The sequence below is a fragment of the Merops nubicus genome, unplaced genomic scaffold (assembly GCF_000691845.1).
Source record: "Merops nubicus isolate BGI_N331 unplaced genomic scaffold, ASM69184v1 scaffold18708, whole genome shotgun sequence".
In the NCBI taxonomy this organism is placed as follows: domain Eukaryota; kingdom Metazoa; phylum Chordata; class Aves; order Coraciiformes; family Meropidae; genus Merops; species Merops nubicus.
This window is the reverse complement of record NW_008626557.1, coordinates 1-26,674: the sequence shown is the minus strand read 5'-3', so window position 1 is coordinate 26,674 and position 26,674 is coordinate 1. Positions and strand designations below refer to the sequence as shown.

Here is a 26,674-nt window from a genome sequence, read left to right as displayed (position 1 = left end):
CAGAGCTACAGCTGTTTGCCATTGCTGCAGTACGATGTCTGTTAGGAGCTAGCAGCATTGGAATGAATCTGCCTCTCAGTGCATCCTAATCTACTCAAGATCCCAGCTGCAGTGAGCTTGTGGGACAGAAGATTTCTGTGTGACAAATCGATCTCAAGCCCACTTCTAAGGAAGACAGCTGTTCAGGTTTGCTTAAGTGTCTGTTAGTTACTAACTCTTCCCTTCCATATATGTCTGCTACTCTAGTTTACCCCTTAGGGAGGGGATAAAGGAATTGGTGCAAGATTCCAAAGGAGATGCCTATGGAGTGTAATTAATATTCACCTGCAGGTGATCTTGGAAAACTGCTGAGAACAGGACACGAGTTGCTAGGTTTGTCAGTGGGACAGCAAGTTACTACTGCAGGTTCCTTACCTGTTCTGATTTCAAACTAACTGCTGTAGGTGACGGTTGTGGCAAGTCCTGGTGTTGCTGTACCTGGGCAAATACATGTTTTCACTGCTCCATCTTGGCTTGAGCAACAACATTTGTTCACTTTTTAGGTGTGAGAAGTCCTTTAAGATTTTTGTCATTTGCTGTCAGCTGTAGGTTGAGGGTGGGGAGGTTTGGAGCCAATAATTAGCAATAACCAAAGGTGAAAACTTGAAATGTATGTGTCAAATGGTGGCTGTTGAAGGAGAGGCTTCAGTACTTCTTCATGGGACTTCAGCCCCTTCAGTCATGGTGCAGTAGTTTTACTTTGGGGACCCTGTGAGAGAACTGCTGCACAAAGGAAAAAAAATCAGCTTTTAGCAGGCTTAAACTCGTTTTAGCAGGTGTCAGTCACAACTGACAACGTTCTGTCATGCCCCTTTAGCTTAACTTTGTTTTAATCAAATGATAATTGATTGAATGCTATGTTTAATCAACTTTAAAGGAGAGTGATTCTTTGGTTTCTGTTTTATTTCTGTGCAGTAGTCATGAGGTTCACCTGAGAAGCCCTGTTGAGTTAAATTAATCCACATGACTATTTATTATTGCCCAGCAATTATTTGTCTTCATTCCTCTCAGATTTCTTTTAGTGATTTTTTCCATCTGTGGAATATGATCATTGTAAGGTAGGTGGGTTATTGGTAAGACTTGAGCAGTAAGTATCAATGTCTTTTTTTATGCAGAAGCATGGTTGGATGTTACAGAAAATTAGTTTTCAGGAAAGCTGTTTAGAAAGAGAAATTCTCAAGTGAATAACAGCATATGGTTAATCTTTACACAAGTCAGCACCTTGTGGAATATCACATGAACTATGAATAAGCTCTTTACTCTAAGACCTTGATACCTTGTTCCCTTTTTGAGGAAGTGTAGTATACACTTCAAGAAAGTGCCATGGGCATGTAGAATATCCAAGAAAGAGATACAAGATACCAGACAGTCTTTTTGATCATATATTTAAATGTCTGAGCTGTATATTTTATAATGTTTCATGAAGATTTTAGAGATAGAAACCTGAATTTCCTTTTGAAGGCATAAAACTCAACATCTTTGAATTTTCTGTTGGAACTGAACAGTTTCTTAAGCTTTGATTTTAACTTTGTTCAGCTGTGCATCAAAGGAGCACCAGATGCATGAGAGAAAAAGTAGTTTTACCATCCTTTTGGCATTCTTTCTTTAGCTGCCTTAATTGACCCTCTAGCATTAAGATTTATGTCAGGTAGAGGTGGGGAGGCAATCGCTCACATAAGAGTGGACAGGACCTTGAGTTGCTGAGTCAGTGCTGGATGCTGCTGTACAGCCTATACTTCAGCATCTGAAACTACTGCATTTATAGCAAACTCCATGAGAACACTTTACTGAAGTCACATTGATTTTATTCTCAATAATAGAGGCTTTCTTAACTTGATAGGAACAGTAAATGTTTCCTTTAAATAGGTATATACATGTAACACTAAGTTCCAATGGCTTGTATTTTATGAGTTAGTTCTGTTTGCCAACATATCACTGCAGTATACACAGCACATGACTTAAGGTCAGCTCCAGAAATCTACCTCCTGCCTTAAGACTAGCAGACTCAGACTCTGCAATATAATGTTGTTTAAAACACCAGCCTACATTTGAAAACCTTGTATGATGACACACTGATGTTTTTTAGCGAGGGCAGAGTTACTGGAATAATGTTGAAAAATGCAGGTGAATCACTGTCTGAAATGTTTGCACAAAAGAGCTGTAAAAATTCTACTGCAAAATTTGGGCAGTTCCGGTAAACTTGCTCTGTTTGAATGTTTCACTCCTACTACTAATTTGACTTCCAAGATGTGTTCATTTAAAGCAATTGAAAAGTGGGATATCTTGTCCAACCCTTACTGTTGTAAAGTAAGTCTATCTTTTGCTGCAGATCTATTATGAAAACTGCTGCATTACATTTCATAAAGCATCTCTGCTAGGCATACAGTTAAAACTGTGTAAGAAAATAGGGTTGATGCTTCAAGCCCTTAATCCTTTTAGCAGCTCTTTGCTGGATTCTATCCAGTAATTTAATTTCTGTCTTCTGAGGGGCCTAGAACTGGCCACAGTAGTTAAGATGAGGTCTCACCAGTGCTGAGCAGATGGCAAGATTCAGCTCCCTCAGCCTGGTGGCAACACTTCTCCTAATGCACCCCAGGATTCTATTAGCTACCTTTGCTGCAAGGGTACCTCGATGGCTTTTGTGCAACTTGCTGCAAAGCTGCTTTCCAGCCGGTCAGTCTCCAGTGTGTACTGGTATATGGGGTTACTCCTCCATAGGCACAGGACTTTGTACTCATCTTTGTTGAACTTAAGGTTTCTGCCTGCCTGTTTCTACAGCCTGTTGAGGTCTGTCTGCATGGCAGTTAAATCCTGTGGTCTGTCAGCCACTGCTCCCAGTTTCAGTCCCTGTACTTGTAAATCCATCTGCACTTCTGTTTTTTTTTGTTTTTTTTTTTCCTTTGTGTTTTGCTGTCTTCAACCTTTTAACTAGATTTGACAGCTACTACTTTGGCATCAAACATCTGGAAGGGTGTCAAATTGATAGACTTCAGAGCCTCTGCAGAATTCAGACAGGTGAAGATGTACTTGATGAATCTTACAAAGACAACTACAGTTATAAAAAATTTATTGGAAGATTATAACCCTTTACATTTGTGTAAGAAGAGATCCTGCTGCTTGATGTAAGTATTAGATACACCTTTTGGTTTGGAGAACCTTGTTTGCATGAGTCTTTTTCAACAAAAACAAAGTCAAGCAACCTTTATTATCCATAGATGGCATCCACTTCTGGGGCGGCTGTATAGATCAATGTTGCCATTAAAGTGTAATTGGGTGGAAAGTGTGGAAGTAAACTAATGTGCTAGCAAGTTACTTTAGCATGTTGGCACCAGCCTGGTTGTATTTCACTACACAGCATTTCATTGCAAGCATGCTACCTAGGCAAAGTCAGCTGCTGTAGGGTAGTCAGAGTTCCTTTGCGTAGGTGGTACTGGAGGCTTGGACTGGCAGGAGCATCAGTAGTGGAAATATGAAGAGAAATTTGAAATAATGCATGAAGAGAAGAGACTTTGGTAGACATCTCAGTGTTCAGGATTAGCTTGATTTTTGTTTCTGGTATGAAATCAACAGATTTGAGCATAAACATTAATTGATTTGTATAAAACAATGTATTCATAGTTTTGGCTTTCTAGGAGAGCAGAAAATGCAAATTTTTCTAGTCATAGCTGAAACTTGAGAGATCATACTTGATCATTGTCTCAGCACAAACACAACACGGGTGTTCTACTGTGTTAATGCTGGCTCTGATTTTATTAAGTCTGTCCTCAGACTCTTGGAGTTCAGTGATCTATCATAAAGTGTCAAAATATGACAACAAATGAACATACAAATGAAACTTTTAAGGTGTCTTGTTTTCTTCCAAAAGCTGTAGCAAACTCATCTCTGGAAGGGAAATCTGATGTGTGGACTGAAATACTGGAAAAAACTTCTTTAGTGTTGCAATATTAAAAGACTTCAACTCTGATGTGTTTAAAGAGAACTTGAGAACTCCAGAATTTTTTTCCCCATTCTGTATGGCTGCTTGTAACATTCAAATAATAGATTTCACTGCTTTGCATTTTGATAGTAATAGATTTTTATCCACCAGTAGCCCCTTTTCTCTTTGAAATGAACTTTTTTTGTGGACAGACAATGACATTGGGACACTTGTTTGGTTTCCCAAGACCTTCTGAGATCAAGGTGTGTAGCTTTAAATGGAAATCTTAATGTAGTTAAGTATGTTTCCTAACTAAAACTTGGTCTAATGTATTATCAACTGATACCTTTCTCCGCTTCCTGTATTGAAAACTTCCTTAAACAATGTAATTGTAAAATAGTTAGTATCACTCTTTTCTCCTCACCTGTCTGTATTCCTATTTGAAACCTAAATGCTAAGGTAAATTTGAAGTTGTAAGTTTATCTTAAGAAAGGAATGAAGGTAATGCTTCCAATTTTTATTTATTTTTTTAAATGTTTTGGCTTTGAAGCTTGCTAGTAGGAACTTGGCAGGACTCAGAAGACACTACCTGTGTGATGAGATGCTTCTAATTGCTTTGTTGGTGGTGTCTGGTACCTGCATAAAGTTGAGGGCCTCAAAATGTTTCTGATATCAGAACTGCCATCATACTTCCAAGATGGAACGTGTTCTAGCTCTGAGCACAGGGACATGTAATGCCAGAATTCTGCTCACCATCTATGGGCAACCTGTGGTATGAGTGCCAAAGCTGTCTGAGGACTCTTGACAGTATGAAACCTGTGTGAACTGGTAGATAGCAGTGTTCTTGGAGAAACTGTATACAGCAATCACTGTTTTTCCAGGAGAACTGTCAGCCTTCAATCGTCAAAGTAGAATAATTGGAGAGAATTGTTTTGTCAGCTTAATTTGGTTACCGATAACTCTGTGCCCTGTATATTAAAGCTCATCTATACATAAATGTCAAATCTTTGAGGAGAGCCTCAAATGAAGTTGTTGAGGTAGCTTGCAAATTAGAGTCATAGAATTAAGCCTTTCACCAAGGTTTTAGCTGTTCTGGATCATGTGAGTAAGACTTCTCACCAGTCTTTCTCTGTGTTTAACTTGCTTCCTTTATAGGAAAAGGAGCTATAGATGTTTCCACTGAACGTTTGGACTCCTGCTGAGGAGAAACGGCAGTTTTTTTCTGTTCTGAGAGGAATAGGAAATAGGGGGAAGAGGAATTGATTGCCTGAGCCAACCAGTGTATGGGAGGCAAGTGCCTAAGATGAGTTCTGAAATAAGAGGGGACATGGATATCTCCCAAAAGCAGAGGAGTTGCTTTTCTTTGAGGTAGAGGCGGTGACGTCAGGGTTTTTAGCACTATCATTTTGTCCATGTAAAGCTTAAGAAATCTCGAGAAACAAAGTTTTATACCCGGTAGCATTTCCAAAAGTTACAGCTTCAGGAATTAATACCCTGTTTTGTGCAATGTTCTGTAAAACATCTAACTTTTCTATCGTGGCTTGGTGCTTTTTAAAATGCACTTGATAGTTTTGCTACTGTCTTTTAGACACTGTTTTGTGTTACATGCTTCAGAGTGATGTTAGCAACCGTGAACGACTTACTGCACGCCTGACTAAATGGAAGTGTCCTGCATGTGGGATCTCTTTTAGCTTCAGATTTTTCAGACCCGAGGTTGTAATCTCCTTCCATGGCTGTAGGAACACTTAAGACCTAATACAGAGTTGACTGTTCAGTGTCTGCAGCCTGAAATTCTGAGGTGTCTTAGTTAAACCTCAGTCTTTGTGGTGTAAACATCATGAAACTTCAAAAATAAAATTCCAACTTTATGCATAGTAGCATAGTTTTTCAGAGTCTGTCAAGGGTTAGGCCTTCTAGTGTGCTATTATGTTTTCTTGACTTAGAAGTACATCCAACCTAGAAGTATGTTGTTTATAACAATTGGGGAAAAAAAAAGTGGTAAGTTTTGATTGGCTCAAGCAGAGATATGAAAAGGGAAGAGGAGAAACATCTGCAGCTGTTACAGCATGTTTGAATTGAAATAAAACCAGAAAAGAGCAAGGAACAGGCAGCTTTTGCTTTTAATTACAAGCAATAAAATAAAAGACCCCAATTTTTGAGGGGCAAGTGATTTTTAAGATACATTATGAGAGAACCCTGAAAGGAGGGTAAGTAGCCATTTCAGGACACTTTTAGAAATTATTGTGCTCTTTTTTCCCCCCTTTAAGGCTCAGCCAGACTGCTGAGAAGGTTAAAAGCTCTTGTTTATGGCTCTCTGCTGGGAATGAGGTTAGTATGTGCTATACAGAAATATTTCACTGACCAAAGTGCCTGAAGTTACTGTTTCAGTGCTAGTTCAGTAATTGATGTGGGTGCTGCCTTACTAACACTGGCAAGTCAAGTTTGAGTCACACGCATGCGCCTCTGGCCTGTGCCCTTTCCCCCAGTTTGCTGGCAGACACGTGATGTCGGAGGAATGCAAAGGAGGGGAAGTGTACAGCAGCTGATGATTAAATTGGCCTTTAAGGAGGAAAAGAAATGTTCAAAGAAAAGGACTTCAGGAAGTCTTTGGTGTTCAGTCATGATAATTCAGAACAGTCTTAAAGGTTTACTGTTTTCCTAAGGAAAGGAAAAGGCTATGAAAAGAAACAAGACGTTTGATTGTCTCTCATCGTAGGGTCCAGTAATCCAGTCCTAGAACTAGACTTGTCTGTTTTCAGGGCTTCTTTACTTCACTCAGGATTAATTCTTGTTGGATAAATATTTCTTTGGGAATAAGGAATATTTTTCTTGTTGAAGCTTATTTAATTTTATAATCATGCCAGGTTTTCTTTCATTAAAATATCAGGTTGACTGTTTGTGATTAATGGTATATATAATCTTTTTCTGTCTTGGGCAGTAGAAATGTAAGTGCCTAAAAAGGGAAGGGTTCCTGAAATTCTTTCTCCTCAGAAATGGAGAGAGGTTGATAGTTACAAATCCTAAGGCTGAGAAGTCACAAGGGAGTCGAACAGTAATAGAAACTATTTGATCTGGTACTAAAACACTAGCATTCCAGAATACAAAATTCCATGAGTGAACTGCAGAACCTGTTGTCGCTTCTTGAGACAAGCCCAGGTGCGTGGTTCTCCATATGGGGTATGGTTGGTTTTGTTGTGTTGTCTTCTATCTCAGTCTTAATAGTACTGCTAAACATATGCTGAATTCTTACCTTTGAGCACTTTCCCCTCTTGCAACCACAGTTGAGTCCAGAGTGTACCGTGTATTACTGCTGCCTATCTGGCAGTTTTGGTCTCAACATCAAACTGCTTATGGACAATTTGAATGAATGTACAGCTGACTCTGACTTCCTGATGCTTGTCTAGAACAAGGCCTCTGTGAATAAGCAGTTGTTAGTGACAGAGTCATTAAGTACTATAAATTGCAGTTGTTGCTAGTGCATACAGGGCTTGTCTTAATGGTTTTGAAACTGGTGTTCAAAGCTGAATTGGTTTCTTTGTTGGCCTAATCAAGTACTGTACATGCACGTAGGTCAAATTGCAGACTATCTGTATGACACTGTGAGCTTTAGCTATCCTTCTGGAAACCCAGAAGCCTCATTCATCCAGGATTCAGCCTCTAAAACTTGAGCAATGGCTCAAACTGATTTGGGAGAATTACCATCAGCAACCCTAGTAGTAGTTGTATTGCTGAGGTTGGTCATTGCAGACTGCTCTAGGGATAAGCACTTTAAAAATTGCAAGCAGTTGCTGCCTATTGTTCAGCAGCCTTACCAGATGCTGTGCAATAGCCTTTATCTTGTTCATCTTGGCCTAACGTATGCATGATATTCGGCTTGCTGCAATCCTGCCGGAAGGCCTAAGTGACATGAGTGTTCTGCTTCCATTTGCAGCTGTCGTGGTTACAAGAGGTACCTTAGTTAACGCTCAGACTGAAGTGCAAGCATAGCCTGTAAGGAAGAGGCAAGTACTGTATGTGAATTTGGCAAACTTTGAAATATTTCCATGTGTAGAAGATATCTTGCTAGAAATGGCCAAGCTCCTAGTTCCATTGAACAAAACAGAAATATTTTTTAACTTTTTTTTTTGACAGAACTCTCTCTAAAAATGGCAGAAGCTCATCAAGCCGTAGCTTTTCAGTTTACAGTAACTCCAGATGGGATTGACCTGCGAATGAGCCATGAGGCACTCAAGCAAATCTACCTGTCTGGTGTCCATTCATGGAAGAAAAAGTTCATCAGATTCAAGGTATTTTAAATGAGTAAAGTCCATCGAACTTGAGGGTTGTTTAATGTTTTATAGATTTATTGGAGTTTTGTTTAGGCAAAAAAACAAAGTTTTGCCTTTCTGCACATAAAATTCCTATTGGGAAAGACGTGTGGGTTTTAGTTAAGATAAGGGATGCTGAGGAAGTTAGCACTGGGTGATGCTTTAAACACTAAAAGGCTACATCTTTTTGATTTATTCTATGGAAGCAAGAAATGGATGAAGAAAATAAAAACTGCTGTTAATTTCTACATTTTCTTCATAATCATGTAATTATGCAATCTTTTATTAGTCAGAAGTATAGCTAGTTGTGATCTTTGGTGTCATCACTAGAGGTACAAGACTATACTCTTGATCTTACGTATTCTTTGCCAAAATCAGATTTTTCTGTCCCTTCCAACCTAAATGATTCTATGAAAATGTTTGCTGTTTTTAAAAACTTACCTGAATGTCTGTCTTGTACAAGTTATGCTAAGTAGTAATGTTTCTGAAGAGGTATTTGGTATTGATTGTTGTGAATTTGTTTTGTTCATGGGATTGTAACTTAAGTATTTTATTAGTAGCAAACTAGATAAGCTGCAGCCTATCTCTGTCAAAAGCATATTTTAACAGTGGTGTTAATAAAATCTTCTTAAAAAAACAAAACAAAAACCAAAAATGTAAGGAGGACTGTTTAAATGATATTCTAAAAAAAAAAAAAACAAACCAAAAAAACCCAGTTGATTCCCATTTTCTGTGTCACGTTCAGTAGAGTATTTTTACCATGTCTTCATGTAGAACTGCCTAACTCTGAAGTGGGAATTAATGAGGTGTCATTTGATCCAAAGTTGTTTGCCGTTTTCAGGTCTTTTAGTAAGACTTGCAACAGGATCAGTGTTGTCTACTAAAGAACTTAAAAGTTCCTTTAATTCTTGATATCAGTGTGATAGTTCTCTGTAGCAGTCAAACTTAACTAAATCCATTCTTTATTCCTGAGTTAAGAATACGTAAGAAAAAGTTGGACAATCCTAACTTCTTGTTTAAATTACTTAAATGTGTTGATTTTTGTTTCTTTCCATGGTAATATGAACAACTTTGGTATGAAAAAATTATTTGAAGGCTTTTCCTTCCAGAACGGAATTATCACTGGCGTTTATCCCGCTAGCCCATCTAGCTGGCTTATCGTAGTTGTGGGTGTGATGTCAACAATGTATGCCAAAATTGATCCTTCTTTAGGAATAATAGCTAAAATCAACCGAACACTTGATACAACGTAAGTAGATCAAAAAGTTATTTTTCCTTTAAAGGAAATGAGTTGTATTGGTAGCTACTCTTAAAGGTAATGCTATTGAAGTATGTCAGTTCTTGAAGAGAATGTTTGTGACAGAGTAGCCAAATAAGCAGATGTATGAGGGTATGAAATAGGTAGCTTGCTATACCAGTATTACTACATTGTTTTCTGAGTATTTGGGAAGCACATTCGGCAACTTCTGTGGCCTTTGATCTTGCTGCATGAGAGGGTATTTGGGAAGGAGCTGATGAAAAAGGGCTATGCAGACATGCAGCTTGTGTAAGGCCGGCCTGTAGTACCACTAAACTTAGCTTTGTCATGTTAAATTCTCTTTAGAACGTTAACTGGCACATTCTGGCTTTTGTTTTCCGTAGTGGCTATATGTCAAACCAAACACAGAATATCGTGAGTGGAATACTTTTTGGCACAGGGCTTTGGGTCGCCCTTATTGTCACAATGCGCTACTCTCTAAAAATGCTGCTTTCCTATCATGGTTGGATCTTCACTGAACACGGCAAACTTTCTGCAGGCACCAAGATTTGGATGGTGAGGATATATTGTCTTCCTGTTTCATCTTAACTTCTCTCTGACCTGTATTCAGAGCCGAGCCCTAAAATCTTGTAGGTTTTTCCTTGCTTGTGTTTTCAGTGACATAGGACAGGATGCTGTTATGTAGATATTTCTGCTAATTACTGTCATCCTTCTGATGCTGTCACAGACTGGTACCAAAGTGCAAGAACAGCTTAAACAACTTGGTCTGCAGCACCAAAGCATCCCCGGAAAGTGCTACCATCATTCTTTGTTAAAATGTTAGGATATCTAGTCAGCCGTTCTAAAATTTATCTTATGCTTGAATAAAAAACCAAATGTCCTTCTAACTGTTTTAGTGGTGTGCCTCCAAAATGAGCTGGAGAAAAAGCATGAGATAGGCAGTTTATGACTCAGTTTTCACAGAAGGATAAAATGAGAGTGATCTAGCTCCTGTTGATTATTCTGGTGGTTTGGAAAAAGGTTCTTAAAGGATGTGATGGGTATAGTGAGGAAATGTACGTACATAGGTGGTCCAGAAGATGAAGTGAGGTTTTGCTGCTTAGACTCACTTGCTTCGACTCATTTTTACCATTATTGTAGAAATAACTTAAGTGCTCTACTGTGATAAAAATAGTCTCTACAGCCTCCAAAATTAACAGATGTTCATTAGACTAACAACATCATGATTTATTATGAAATATGTTCAAGAACAGGTATTCAGAATGGTATACTAAACTAGAATTTGATGTCTATCTGTTACAAATGAAATTTCTCCTGGAAGCGGTATCAGGAGCCTCATGACTTGAATTTGTACAGTACAGTCTCTGAATGGTAAGGCTTTCTATCAATTGCTTGAAGCTGTAGCTGTCTGGGTTTTCAGTATGTCCTACCAGACAAGATATCTTAAAGCTGTTAATATTGCTTTACAAACCTTAATCAGTATGAACTGTAATGCTACTTACCACGCTTTGTTGCTTTTTGTATTTATAAATTTTTACTTATTGTATATGTTGCGTGTGTATTTTATGTATTTTGTTGTGTATTGTTTTAAAATACAGAATGCTATAAAGGTGTATGCCAAACAGTGTCTGTCCTATACTTAATGTGAAGCTCTATTTTAATTCCTTACTCCTTCTATAGTCCCAACAAAAGAGAAGACTGATCTCCCAAGTGAAACAGTACCACCTACTTTAGCTTTCTAGACTTTTATCCTTTAATATTATGTAATTTTCCTGTAGTGGGTCGTTTTTTGTAGACACTTTTCATGCTGTTTAACAGCGTAAACAATGCTATAGTGAATATACTGTCTTCTGTTCAGTAGTCATGCAGATCAAAAAGTTGAACTCTGGTATCGGTCACAGTACAAAGTGATTTTTTTCAGGCTGGCTGGAAGTGTGGTGGCACTTCTAATGAACATGTTTCATATTCTAAAATAAAATTTTCTTGTACCAGCATTAGGGAAAAAATCCAGGCATTAGTTGCAGATTGAAAAAATAAGTTTAAAAAGGAATTGTGAACAGATGCAACACATGCTAGAATGAGATAATTTGCTGTGTCTGCATATTAAATCAGAGGTGTAACTAAGTATTTGTGTCTGTCAGATAACTTTAATGGCCTCAAGCTGTTAAAAATTCTCTAATACAAGTTTACTTAAAGAGGTACATACTGTGAAATGTTTGCTCTTGAGCAAACACATCTGTATCCAAAGATCATTTCAGCAGTTCCTGGTTTAAGAGTTGTGAAATAAAATTATCTCCAAGTATGGAATTAGATTTACTTATGAAAAGCTGACTTCCTGTTTCTCACCTGGCTTAAAGTTTAGGTTGTCATGAAGCGTAGCTAGATTTTCTTGGGCTGATCACTGTGGTGCATCCATGTACATATGGCAACTCTGATACAGACCCATTTGCGGGGAGATCTTTGTTCCTAGTAATACTCTGTGATTCTTAATAGTTTTGTGCTGCCTAAAACAACCTCCTCTAGCTGTGTGGCCCCGGGAGATGGAAAGGGAGCGAAAAATTACATTTTAACAAGTCATTTTGTCAGTGTCTGGGTGTGGAGGTGATACAAGGGAGAAGTTCTAGTAATTTGGCAGTGAAATTACATCCTTTGTTTTCTTCTGTCTTTGGTCTATATACAATATGTAGTATAGTATATTGGACCAAGATTAGACTTGGACAACAATGATTCCACTGGCTTGTTGGTGTAATCTTTACCTTAGTTTCATGCTGAAATAGGGTGATCATGTCAAGGTTCTTTCATGTGTAGCCTAGAAGTTGCATGGTCTAGTCTTTCAGCATAGTGCATGTCACAACTGCACAACAAGAAGTAATTGTAGATCGAAATGCTGCTTCTGACTTCAGTCTGCAATGGAGAACAGGAGATGTTGAAATATCTGAAACTGCAATGGGAACTGTCATCTCTGGCTTCTTTGTTTCAATGGATGTTTTTTCTAACACGAGTACTGAGTATAACGCTGGCATGCTTGCACAATTTGATGTGTTCAAATCATGCAATAGGTAGACTTGTGCTTGAAGAAACCCCCTGTAACATCAATACTATTATTAATGTTGAGCTATAATTTTTGGAAAACATTAAACCATGATTCCAAAGCATAAGTATTGTTTTTAAAGGTGGCTATAGTTATCTGGGAACCTTTGCTGAACTACGGGCTTGATAACAATTCCTGTTTTGAAGCACAATATAGATAATCTTGTAGTATCTACTACATAGTAAAAGATAACTGTTAGACTTCCTTTTTGAATCTTTATGGAGAGAAATGTGTGAAGAAAAGTGCTAAGTAATTCTGTCTTTATTTTCTGTTGTGATCAAGGTGTGCCATTCATAAACAGTATTCTCTAATGACCAGAAGATTTGTCTGGGAAGTCAGGAATGACTGAGACTGTCTTTCCCTTCCCCTGATCTGTTTCACCTTTAGAAAGTTAGTTTATGTTGTGGCCTCTTTTTATTTGTGAAACAGGGGTAAATGACAGTTTACTAAATATATTGCAATGTACTTTACCAGTGGAAAGGACTATGAGTTGCATTACACTTTATCACTCTTTCATTTTTCTTTTGTTGAACCTAATAATTTGAGGTGTGTCCTGTGGTTTTATTTTTCTTCAGGTACTTGTAAAACTCTTCTCAGGACGTAAACCAATGTTATACAGTTTCCAGACATCTTTGCCACGATTGCCAGTTCCAGCTGTTAAAGACACAGTCAATAGGGTGTGTACATTCATTAAGACATTTTCTTCAGTAGCACTAAATCTGTATTTAGATACCCTTGTGGGTTTTTTGCCATGTATTATAAAAATATTGCATGGTGGTATTAATATGGTGTAATGGATTAGAACTTTTGTATGGAAAAAAAAAGGCTATGACAAAGCATTGAAACCGGTGACAGTTTGAAGCTGGCATGATTCATGTTGAATGATGTGATGTCTGATGTAAGACTGTACAACAGTATGATTTTTTTTTTTGCAGAGCTTTCAAAATGTAGTAGTTTGGTTATCTTCCACAGCTTGAAGGTACAAGTGTGTTTTTTATGAAACAAAACCTTGTAGTAAAGCGTGTAAGTAGCGCAGTATGTCGCAGAAACCGAAGGTTTGATTTTTTTAGAGATGAAAATAAATCTTTGCCTGATACTGAAGAAGCAATTCCCTTTTTGAGTGGAAAATGCATCTTTAGAAAAGTAAACTCTTCCATTTGTGATTTGTTTACAAATGTCTGGAAAAAGATCTTGGTTTTGTAGTTCGCAGGCAGATGTTTAGAAGAGTGCATACTCTTACTTTAGCCACGTAGCATTTGCAGTCTTATGAATTGAGTCTGGGTAATATTTGTCTGCTGTTTAAATATATTTGTGTATGAATGATAAGAAGCTCTGTATTAGTTACTATAATGATGCTGATTCTTCTCATCCATTCTAGTATCTGGAATCAGTTCGTCCACTTATGGATGATGAGGCGTTCAGAAGAATGGAGGGTCTTGCCAAAGATTTTGCATTTAATTTGGGACCAAGGCTTCAGTGGTATTTGAAGCTAAAATCCTGGTGGGCCACAAACTATGTGAGTAGATAAATAGGAGGCTCGGTCATTCAAATGACATAACTTAATTTGTTCCATTTGCATTTTTTGTTTTAACTTCCAGTCTTTCATAGATGTAAAAGGCAATTGAAACTGCCTAATATTTTTGTAAGGTTCATTGGAGACCACCTGATTTGCACAGAAATAATTTGTGTGGTTTAGTAAACGGACAGTGTGGTGAATGGAATTTTACAGAATGAATACTCATTTTGTGTTTGTAATTCTGGAGTAGGTGATTTAGCTTTCAGTGTTATGATTGCTTTTGAGGTCTGTTTATTTGCTTGTTAAGCTTGATAACTCAACAATGGGCCTGTATACCCAGGTAGTTTAGAGTGATTAAGGGCAATTTTTTAATACAAAGCAGCTAAAGCACATGGATGAGAAATAAAGAATTGTGATAAGTTGTTTGGGTTTTTTACCCAACAGAAAACCCAAATCCCAACATCATAGTGAGAACTGTAATTCCTTACTGATATATTATCTAGCATATTTGTACCCAGTTGTCTTGGTAAAGGCTGCAAAATATTTGGGAGATAAGATACATTTTAAATATCTGAAAATTATGACTTCTTTGAAGCTCATCAGAGAGCTACAGCTGAATTTAATTTAGTTCTCTCACTTCTTTGCTCTTTCTCCTTCCAGTTTAACAGAAATTAGGTGTTGGGTTTTTTTTCTGTTTTAAGTAGAGGGGCAAACTAACAGTTTGCTTCCTGCTTCTGTATGGAATGATCAGTTGTGGAGTTGTTAACATAGACACAAACTGTGGAAATGTTGCTATCTTACTGCTTTTGTTTTCCTTCCTGCTACAGGTTAGTGATTGGTGGGAAGAATATATCTACCTTAGAGGACGTGGACCAATTATGGTTAATAGTAACTATTTTGCAATGGTAGGCAAATACTACAAATACCTTGTGTCAAAGTAGTACTGTAAAATTCCTGCCAGTTGTCTTAATTCATAATATCTTTCTGCTTAGAAATCCATTGTCACAGAGTATGTGGCCTTTGTTTTACTTTCTTCTAGTATAACCTGCAGTCAATGTCTTTAAGTACAGTGTGGTCTTAATAATAAACTTAGCACTTCTGCCACTTACGCAAACTCATGCAGTAATGACTTGCACTGTTTTGTGCTTACTGCAACAAGCAACATTTCAAAAGCTCTGTGTAAAATTTCATGGGTAGCACAGTTCAACAAAGTACGCGGTCATATTCACAAGTGTGCGTGCAGGAGTTAAAATTAAAAGCAAAAAGGAAATATTGTAGTCTTGGATTCAAATGTTAATTAACAGCTATCATGTATGTTTTAGGACTGATGATTTTTAAGGAGATTGTGACCGTTGAAGAAAAATTCAAGTTTAAAGTCATGAACTTGCTGCACTAGTGCAATTCATATGTTTTAAAGCCTTTTCTGTATTGACCAGAGTAACATTTGGAATGTGCATGAGAAGTGCTATCACTATTTTTTCTTTTTTTTTAATTTTAAATTTCATCTGGTAATCATTAATGTATCATTCTTATGTACTTTACAGGACTTCCTTTATTTATCTCCCACAACCCTGCAGGCAGCTAGAGCTGGTAATGTTATCCATGCCATCCTTCTCTATCGGAAAAAACTGGACAGACAAGAAATCAAGCCAGTATGTATATCAGTTTAAATGGCTTTTGATCTTTTTCCAACACAGTCTGTAAGAAGCTGATCAGTGTTCAGAGTGGGAGAAGAAAGCAATGTCTTATTGTCAGGCTACATGTAAGATGTAATTAAGTTTGTGGTCCCAGACATCTTGGTTATTACCTCAATTGCATGTGGGCAGAAACTGGCAACTATCAGAAATACAGGATTCTGTCATGCCAGCTAGTTGCAGTGTTTGCAATTAACATATTTGCTTAAAAGACAGAGGCTTGTACTTGCATGTTATGTATTGTGCGTAACAGATGTTATTGGTATGTGCTAAGCACGTAATGGTGCTTTTGAGCCACCAAAATCTATGAAAAGTCTGTGATAACCATGTAATGTGAGCACAAGGGGTGGTTTGGACAAAGGGCTGGACCTTGAAGTCAAGAGTGGGCCTGTGGCAGCCTAAGTGTTGATAATTATGATAAAATCCAATGTTGCAGTAATTTCTAATTAGCAAAGCTAGGCTAGGTGAATCATGTTCTGAATTTCTGTTCCATCCAGTGGCTAGATGTTGTAGAAAAACATATATTGTGGAAACAACTCAGTAGTTTTGTTAAAGGTCATGGCAGGGATGTTGTTGTGGTTGTATGCAACTACAAATCTGGGAAACGTGAACGTTGTTCCTACACAGCCAGAAATAGCTTTAAAAGAAGAAATTAAAGGGTAATGCATGCTGCAAGTGTAAGTTTTGCATCCAGACTGGCCGTTGAGAGCTCTTGGGGATTTCAGGTGCTAGCTGGCTTCAGTCATCCCTCCTGAAGGGTGAGTTTTTATAGGAGGGGAAAAGAAAATGCAGATACTGGAATGTCAGTGGAGTCTTAGACATGTAATTGAAGAAAAGACAATGAATGGGGAGGGGAAAAAGCCCCTGACTTGTTGTCTTATAAATCTTCCTGTTCTACAGCCTGTCTTTAACCAGATACTGGTTTTTCTTTCCCTTCCTAATTTGCTAATTGTATTTGCAAAATTACATTTTAATGTATGTTTGTGTCACAGATTCTTCTGATGGGTTCTACTGTTCCACTCTGCTCAGCTCAGTGGGAACGGATGTTTAATACCTCCCGTATTCCAGGAGAGGAGTCAGGTAAGCTGAGCCAGCTGAGGAGAATAAGCATCTTAATGGCATTCAGTTTGGGATATATTTTTTGCTGAAATCCTGTGCTTCCAGATAAGGATCTGACAGACACAAGGACACACCAATACTGTGTTCTGATACTTGGGAAGTAATGAATTGATACAGAGCACATAGATGTTTTTCCTTTTAGGGTGATTTTCAAAATTATTTGGTGTTTTTGGCTCTTCCTTTACTTAAAGTAAGAACTAACTTCAAGAAACTTATCTACCCTGTGATTTTACTTTATAAATAATATTTACTTTTATCCATTTTACTCTTTCAGGATCTTTTGGTATCCATGGTTTTATCTCTGTAGATGTTCTCTTATCTCAACCATTGAAACATTTTTCTTGCTTAACTTTCCCTTTTTCAGCTTATGATTCACAACAGCATCCCAATGTGATGTTCTCAATATGAACATATGTTTAACACTAGTTGTTTACTTGGTTTAGAGGCAGGGTTGCGATCATTGCATCTCAGTCCTGTCAAGGTCTATTGCCACTATTACTTTGACCCTTTGTCTGCACTTTGAGACATCAGCAACGTGAAATCACCTGTAATAAGGGCTCTGTCCAAAACTTTCTCTGTAACACATTAAAGAAATATATACTCAGGGTTTCACTAGTTTCTGCCCTGCCCTAACTCCCAGTAATGGTCTGATTATCCTAAGATAGGAGTAACTAAGTTTTCACACTTTAATGTAAGAGGTATGCCCTGTTGACTTAGAGCAGAGTCATTTTCATCTGAGTCTGTTCTTGCAACTTGTGCTTACTGTGCGGGACTAAGGATGTGCTTACATGATCACAAGCAATTATGTTAGCTTAGTCAAAAAAAACCCTGTACCTGTGACTGTTCACCTGCACTTCCTCACCACAGGTGTAGATACAGTCTCATTGCGTGCGTTTGTGAATACTGCCTATAGACAGAAACACATTTCACTTTAGTCACTGCCAAGCCTTTGATTGTTTGTTGTTGTATCTGAACATAAAAATATCATAAATTTTTTGGTAGTCAACTCCTCATGTAAGATCTCGAGGCTTATTTGTTTCCATGTGGTGTTAATTTTTCTAATGGTACTGCATCCCCAAAGACTAATCATGGGTTTCTGCACAAGGTAACCTCCAAAGATCTCCATCAGCTTATCCTAAATTTTCCAGGCTTAGGTTGTTTATTATCTTTATATTATGGAGGTGCTTTTGTTGGTGATGTGTTTTTTTTTGGTGTTTGGTTTTTCCTGACTTTTGTCACTGTAAAAGGAGGTAGATTGCATCTAGAAATACTAACACATGTAGTCAACAGGTAGAAGAAAGAGCTGTGATCCATTTTCTCATTCTTTGAGAAGCAGCTAATAATTTCACAGCAGATTTGTTGTTGTGCATTCTACAAAAGCTTAAGCTATACCTAGGTTTTTCTGATCTGGTGTATGCTGAAGAGTCTCTTAGAACTGAGTTCGTATGTTTATCCAACATTGCATCATTATAGCAGCATCAGAATGAAGTACAGCAATTGGCAGAGTTATCCTGACAGTTATGATTAGTGCAGCAGGGACTTGGAATTCAAAGGGTTATTGATTAGTCACCCTTGTTGGGAATGCACGTATGGGCCATCGCATAAAGACAGGATACAGTTGTGAACTTACTTTGAAATCTGTAACTCACTCTTATGTTTTAACCTGCCATTGAGCATGTTGGTCCTACTCAGCTACAGAGTAAAAGCCATAAAGAGTTTCTAAATAGACACAGGGATGATGTCTCCAATCTTACCTGCTGGAGGTCTAAAACTTTCTGTGCCATAGGAAGTTGGATGAGTCAGGGGGGTGTGGTAATGGCTAGTGGATAAAGTAGGAGGCGCATGTGTCAGATGAGGATTTTACTCACAGTTCTGCTGCTGCCCTGTGGTAGATCATTGAGGAATTATTTCCCAGCATGTCTCAGGTTCCTTTATCTGCAAAATAGAGAAAAATGTATCCCTAGTGTGATTACTCCCTGATCATGAGGAAGTAATGAGTAGCTTAAGTAGACTAGCAAGTTTAAAAATCTCCTTTAGACTACTGTAGGGTATGAGCTATTGTTATTTACAGTACTGAAGATGCTACCCTTACCACTTCCATGTCCTCGGTAAAATAAAAGGTGTGAACTGTTTGCATTTAGCTTTGAATTTGGTGTTCTTCTTAGTCTGAAATAAGTTCTGCACAGAAGCGTAGAAGTGGCCCATGCCAAGTATAACACGCGATTAAAATACCTCCTGTATATCTTAATGCTTATCCTCGGTTTCTCCAGCTTAAAATACAGTCAACATCATAAAATTACCTTATTTTCCTCCTAAGCACTTCAAACTTCCTATTTTACTTCAGTTTTTCGTGGTTTCTGTTTTTCTAAAGCAAAACATTTTCACTTACAGAACACTTTTGTTCTATAGGTGAATAAGTGAGTTATAAAGATATACAAGTATTTAAGTGTTATACATTTTTCCCATATTATCATGAGTAGCTCGATTTCTTGCCCCCTGATTTCAATTAAAATTTAGGTATTTTATGTATGTTACAGTTCCTAAAGGAGCAGCGTATTAAAAAAAAAATCTTGGTAAGTGGTCGTTTTCATTGGTGGTAAAATCTTCATGATGTTGTAACCTGTCACTTGAGCTGTTGTTTAATCTTCACGTCTTTCAGCAGAACACTCTGGAGTGAACCACTTCTTTTAAGCAGGGCAAAGGGTTTGCCTTTCCCTTCCGTTTTTTTTTAATAGGAAACCATTTAGGGACAGAAGTAAGGTAATCACCAGGACTCAACAGCTGCTGTGAAGTCAGTTGTTGGTGTAGATGAATAATGATCTCACTTGCTTTTTACACTCAAGAGATTGTCTGGGTTTTTATTGTATGGACACATGTACAAGACAAATAGTTGGGGTATCCTGACTTGGTTTGGGATTATATAAAAAGTTACTTCACTAGTTGATTAATTTTCTGTTTACAACTCTTTCCTGATAGTGTTTTTCAGATCTCTCAGAATCATGACTTTTAGGCTCAGCCACATTTTTGACATCATCTTTCTTCTCAGTAATGGGTCTTTTCAGATTTGTAGGAATTTAACAGTTCTTTGGGTTAATGAAGGAATTCAATTAACAGTTTTCATCAACTGGGAACTTTTCCTGGCTGCTGTAGAAAGCTTCATCTGCAGTTTGATACAACACCTTAATGACTTAAGTTCAGGCTTACCCCAATTAAGCCATATAAATAATAAAGTGAAGAAAAATTTGTGGTTTAGTCAGTGAAGTCTGCTTCACTGACTTCTGTAACACTGTACTTCTGGCCATAGATGGAAATATTCACTCTGCATCTGCCAGTATAAATGTGGGAGAGAAAAAAGACAACTTACAGTACTAAATTGCGGCTCTCTTAAGACTTCCCATTAGATTGTACTGTGAGTTGTGTAGCACTTGAATGCAGCTGATTTAGCTGTACCTTTTCATAGGACTCATCTGGCATGTTCTTTTGTTGACTGCTTCATCAGGCTGCTAGTGCTCACTTTTCAAATACAGAAATACAGATTGAGTTGCTTAATATTGGCTTCCAGTGTGGAAACTGGTGTTATATATACAAATGGTGATCAAATCTGGGTATTTGACTTTCATGTAGGAATCTTTGTGCTGAAATAACATGGGGAGCGGTTAATTCCACACTATTTAGTATTTTGTGAAAATAAATAAGCTACTTCGTAGTGCCTGCAATGGGCATGTAATGGTATTTAGTTTTTGAGACTTCAGCTTTGTTTTTTTACATAAGTGATTGCAATTCTAGATACTCTCCAGCATGTGAAAGACAGCAAACACATTGTTGTGTATCATAAGGGCCGTTACTTCAAAGTGTGGCTGTACCATGATGGTAGACTGTTGAAACCCCGAGAAATTGAACAGCAGATGCAAAGAATTCTTGATGATGAATCAGAGCCTCAGGCTGGTGAAGAGAAACTAGCAGCTCTTACTGCAGGAGATAGGTATGGTGGTTATTTTTTAAATTAATTTTAATATTTAGAATTAGTTGCATAGCAAACTAATTGAATTTTTGGAATTTTGAAATAAGTTTGCAGTCAGTTGATTCTACCTTGATCACTTTTGTATATTGCTAATGTGGAACAACTCTTCAGTCATTTGTAGCTACCTGGAGTTAAACGTAGTTTTATAGTGGCAACCCTGTGTACAAATTACCAATGCTTAGATGCAGGGTTTTTTTGTTACTGTAAGAGTGGTGATTCAAAGCTTTACAGTATAACACATACTGAACTACTTGAGCTTTGTGTGTACTCTGGGATTCACGGGCATTTTAAGGACTATTTTAAAAATTGAGAATGCGTGTGAATTCAGTAACTGTTATTCAATATTCAAGGCTTGCATCTACAAAATAAAGCTGTATGTTCTCCATCCTAGGTGCAAGATCATTGCATTGAACGGAATTGTGACAAACCTAGTTCCGTTTGCCTAGTTGTTTCTGAATGAGGGAGAGAAAGAGCTGTGGATTTTAATATACTTCTACTAGGAGTCCTTTCTCACTTTTGGTTTAAAACAGACTGAAATATTTTTTCATTGGGAAAAACCACAGATTTAGAAATAAACGTGGTACAACCATACAGAAATTACACTGTTCAGGTTTTCTTTAATGTCGGATCTATTTCAGGTATTTACTGTGGAACTTTTCATTGACAACTGTCCAAACATTTTCATTATTATTGCTATCTTTTTCTTCCATATAACAGACTTTTAATTTTGTTCAGTTATAAACTTTGCTCTGTGCTATACGTATTGCATTCATGGAATTGCTGAATTTCTGAGGATTGTTTGCACATGCATGATGATGTGTTGAATTGGTTCCTAGGTTTACATTGTATGTGTATTTTCAAAACTTCACTGCTGCTGTAACTTAAATGCAATTAAAGTAGTTGTTTTGAATTTGATAAAAGAGGAAGGTCTCACAGTGATCTTAAGGGTGATAAAACATGGATACATACATGTAATCTGGCTATAAACCAAATTCTTTTTGCAGAGTACCATGGGCTAAAGCTCGACAGGCTTATTTTAGCCGTGGGAAGAACAAACAGTCCTTAGATGCTGTTGAAAAAGCAGCCTTTTTTGTGACCTTGGATGACGTCGAGCAAGGGTACAGAAAAGAAGATCCAGTGACGTCACTGGATGCATACGCAAAATCCTTAATACATGGCAGATGTTATGACAGGTACAATATTGACTCTGGAAAACACCTTCTCTTTTATAGTATTTCACTAATTCATGTGGCTAATACGTATGAATTAGTGGTTTATAAGCTGGTAAATTTCATAGAAGCAGAGAATGGTTTGGGTTGGAATGGACCTTCCAAAAAAAAAAAAAGGAGTCCACCTCCCTTTTTACAGGCAGGGACATCTGTCACTACATCAGGTTGCTCAAAGCCCCATCCGCCCTGACCTGGAACACTTCCAATGATGAGATAACCACTTCTCTGGGAAACCCATCCCAGTGTCTCACCAACCTCAATGTAACAAAAAAAAAATATTCCATTAAGATGGATCTAAATTTGCCCTCTTTCAGTTTATAACCATTGCCCCTCATCCTGTCACCACAGATGATGGTAAAAAGTCTCTCAGGTTTTCTTATAAGCCCTCTTTATAGAAGGACTGAGAGAAGGCGTCCCAGAGCCTTCTATTCTCCAGACTGAACAACCCCAGTTCTCAGCTTTTCTGCATGGAAGAGGTGTTCCAGTCCTCTGACCGCTTTCATGGCCTTCCCCTGGACCCACTTCAAATGGTCCATGTCTGTCTTGTACTGGGCACCCCAGATCTCTATGCAGTACTCCAAGGTGTGGTCTTATAAGAGCAGAGGGTGAAAATCACTTCCCCTTGATCTGCCAGCCAGACAGCTTCTTATGGAGCTCAGGACATGATTGGTTTTCTGAGCTGTGAGCACATGTCCAGTTTTTCATCCACTGCTATCCCCAAGTCCTTCTCTGCAGGACTGCTGGATCCATTCATCTCCCAGTCTGTTGATACTGGGGATTGCCCTCACCCAGGTGCAGAATCTTGCAGTTGGCCTTGTTGAACTTGATGAGGTTCAAATTCATGTCTGTTTGCTTATGTTTATTATTTTTTTAAAAAGCCAAGAAGTAATGCATTTGACTATGAATTTTTGAGAGATGAAGTTACAGTATAAAAATGCTTTTAAAATGTACCAACCCATAAGGAAATCTTAATTTCTTTTGTAGGTGGTTTGATAAAACATTCACTCTTATAGTATTCAAAAATGGCAGAATGGGTCTGAACGCTGAGCACTCTTGGGCAGATGCTCCTATTGTTGGACACCTATGGGAGGTAGGCGTTTAGTAAAAGTTAATGCAGAGGACAATGTGATATGGTCCATACAATAGTCCTGAAGATCAGCAGTTATTTTCAATCCCTTGCTTTCATGTTGCTGATGAGTGGTTATGAGCCTGTGTCTACAGTGATTGTAGAATTAAAAAAAAAAAAATAGACCCTTGCTTAAAAGATTGCTTAAGCTTTCTTGTGCTACAAATATCCCACACTTTCAAAATGTAAAGAAATGGTACAGAGTTGAACTTTTCCTCTAAGCCATTGTTTGATGACCTCCAGATTGATATGCTGTTTAAATTATCTCTTGTAATTCTTTGCAGTGAAGGGAATAAATGCACTTTTTGTCAGACCGTTCATCATGAGCTTGGCTTATTACTTGAAACCCTGTTTGATTTTCTCATTTTGAAGCTTAAATCCATAAGCAGTTGTATGACTCAGTCACTCAAAACTATTTCATAAACATGAGCTATTCTGATTTAATTATGTATTTGTGCAAATGGGTCTCATGTCTAACTGGTGCCCCAGGTGATTTCCTAATTCTAATATGTTTCCATGTGTGTAAGAACAAAAAGGCCTTGTTGCTTTCTCTAACCAGGGAAGAAAGAGAGGGCCAAACTAGTTGGAGGTTGACTTGACCACTGCAGTTTGAAGTAGCTCAATGGAAAAGAGTGAATTTTTTTTCTTTTAATGAATCATGTTATACGCTTTAGTTCATATCTCTGTACTTAACTATTAGTTGATTCATTTTCTGCTAACAGTTAAGATGGCTAAACTGAGTAGGATTTAATTTCCTAGAAAGTTATCTGTTAGCTCTTTATTGATTATTTTCAGAATAGAATGGATATTTCATAGTCGGCATATTCTGACCACTGAGAACTAAATTAATATAAGAGATTAGAAATATATATGTAGAACATGCAATAGACATATGTCAAGCTTTTTCTTTCCATATTGAGTAGACGAAAATTGATTGGTAATTCTGGTTTTTATATATTTTTTTTTTTTTCTTTTTACCTTGAGGATGAGTTTGCAGTCTTGTAAGACAGTCGGTTGATCAGGCTGTATTGTTTATCTTGGAAACATTCTACTTCCCAACCCGAGAGCTCTAGTGCAGATAGAAAATGCAATTTTGAATGGGATGGAGATCTTTGAAACGGTTAATTTTTGGCAGTGATATGCACTTACTCTGAAGTAAGCTGTTTCTTGATGAAGTTTTGACAGATAACAAGCCTGCAGAATTAGAATTTAAATTGAACAAAGGTTGCAAAATCTAAGACTGACTTTTTTTGTGACTAATAAGTTTGAAGTTTTTAACTGAAACATTTTGATCAATTCAGTAGCGTCTAACAAAATGCACCAAGGTAACTGTGAACAGGTGCAGATGCTATTCTTCCCACTCAGAACACAAGTAAAGGTGTCTTTAAAATAAGAGGTAAACCAGAGGGCTTCACTTGCAGCTGTTTTCAGTATTTGGAAATGGATTGTATTTCACTGTGTACTGGAAATGTGTTTTATTGATTTCACAGTTAAATCCTAATTTCACAGCAGTATGCAATGTGTTGCAATTCTGAAGAAGTGTTGTACTTTTCAGAATGTGATGGCAACAGAGTACCTTGAACTGGGCTATTCAGAAGATGGGCATTGCAAAGGAGAGACCAATCAAAATATTCCTAGTCCTACCAAACTACAGTGGGAAATTCCAGAAGCAGTAAGTACAGAACACCTAGTGGTTTGAGAAAGAAACTCCTCTTTTCCTGTGCAGTCAAATTATTTAAGTAATTACTGAAAACCCTATAAATCAGTTTTATGTTCCTTAGCGTCTCCTAAGATACGTATTTCATGTGTGTACATTACTCAGTTAACTTTAAGAAATATCTGGAATTTTTACCATCACTCTAAAAATTCTGCCCAGGAGATGCCAACTTTTAACTTTCTTGGTTGGCAACATGTCAAAAATACATGGCAAATTATTTTAAATAGTAGCTGTATTAAAATGAAGTTTAAGTTCCTGAGGTTTCATTATTATTGTCACAAAAAATGCTCTTTTGTAATAGTTCCTTGAGATTAACTGTCTTTTCTGTTCAAAAATCTGTATACACGCCTAAAACTTTGATTAGTTTTTAAATTACTGTTTTTTTCTGTGTTCACAATGAACTGCCACCACCTATTTAGATTTCAGTTTTGAACAAAAATGTAATGGTAGTTGATGTGTTTAATTAAGCATGTATAGCAGACTGGAAGCCACACAACTGTTGCTGTTCTGTGTCAGCGAGCTGTTCTTTTATCTTCTAGTGAGCCCAGCAGTCTTAATGTTGGTTTTTTTTAAAAGTATAGTTTCTGGGCTGTAGATGTTTATTGGCTTCAGATCGCTAATAAAAAATAAATCTTAATTTTAACTTCTTGGCAAAGATAGCTTCTCTTCTTTCCCCAAAGGGTGATTATTGAGATAATGATGTTTCTGGCACACAAAAGCAGCACTTATGTATCAATTAAAAATACTTGCACTTGTTCAACAGTTCTCTCAGGTGCAATCAGATGGATGTACATGCATGAATGCATGTTTGTTTGTTTGTTTTAGTGTCAAGAAGTGATTGAGAGGTCTCTGAGTACTGCAGTAGCTCTGGCAGATGATGTGGACTTCCATTCATTTTACTTTGATACTTTTGGGAAGGGCCTAATAAAGAAAGCAAAAACCAGCCCTGATGCCTTCGTGCAGCTCGCCCTGCAGCTTGCTCACTATCGGGTAAGGAGGAGACACTGTTTCCTGGTTTATGGGATCTCATTAGATTTGGTATAGCGTGTTGGTGATGAACACGTGATATTTAAACAACTGTGTAAACTACTTCAGAGTAATCTTGCACTGCTTGTGCAAGGTTATTAAAGACATTTCAGGATTTCTACCAATTCCTTTCTCTTCTGCTTGACCGCCTAGTTGGTTTATCCCTAGACATTCCAAAATTAAACTTTAAAGAAGTAGATATGATACTGTCAGTGTAGAGGCGTCCAGGCAACACAGGCTCCAGTGTCAGAAGGTGAAGGAATAGCACAAACTTTATTACAGTAAGCATCTTTCATAGATTCACAGGATTATTAACATTCGTGTTACAGGTTTATTGGCTACTAAGTTGCTATGGTATGTTCATTGGTCCCTAAACCCAAACATTCACCAAGGCCTAGATGCAGAGTGTTTATCAGGTGTTTATCATTGTATTCTCAAAGCTGAAGCTCTCAGTGTGTGAGAAAGTACACTTTCCACAAGCAGTAGCTGCAGCTTGCTGACTGCAGCTAACAGTGGAAAATAACCTCAGATCAGACTGTCAGCATCCACAATACTTCAAGTAGTTGTGGTTATTATCTAAACCAGTTTAAATATCATAGAATCATAGAATGTTTG

The 26,674-nt window shown here is 37.5% G+C and overlaps 1 protein-coding gene across 1 annotated transcript; it reads left to right on the top strand.

Moving 5' to 3' along the window:
• CPT1A (carnitine palmitoyltransferase 1A (liver)) lies at positions 1-26,071 on the top strand (the record flags this gene model as incomplete). Its single annotated transcript, XM_008946059.1, has 14 exons — positions 1-186; positions 8,087-8,241; positions 9,372-9,511; positions 9,904-10,075; positions 13,187-13,288; positions 13,990-14,127; positions 14,955-15,032; positions 15,672-15,779; positions 16,814-16,901; positions 20,727-20,922; positions 21,966-22,154; positions 23,175-23,280; positions 24,872-24,988; positions 25,859-26,071. Coding segments are annotated over exons 2-14 (1,788 nt in total), but the record flags the coding sequence as incomplete, so codon positions are not given.
• Between the last annotated feature and the right edge of the window lie 603 nt (positions 26,072-26,674).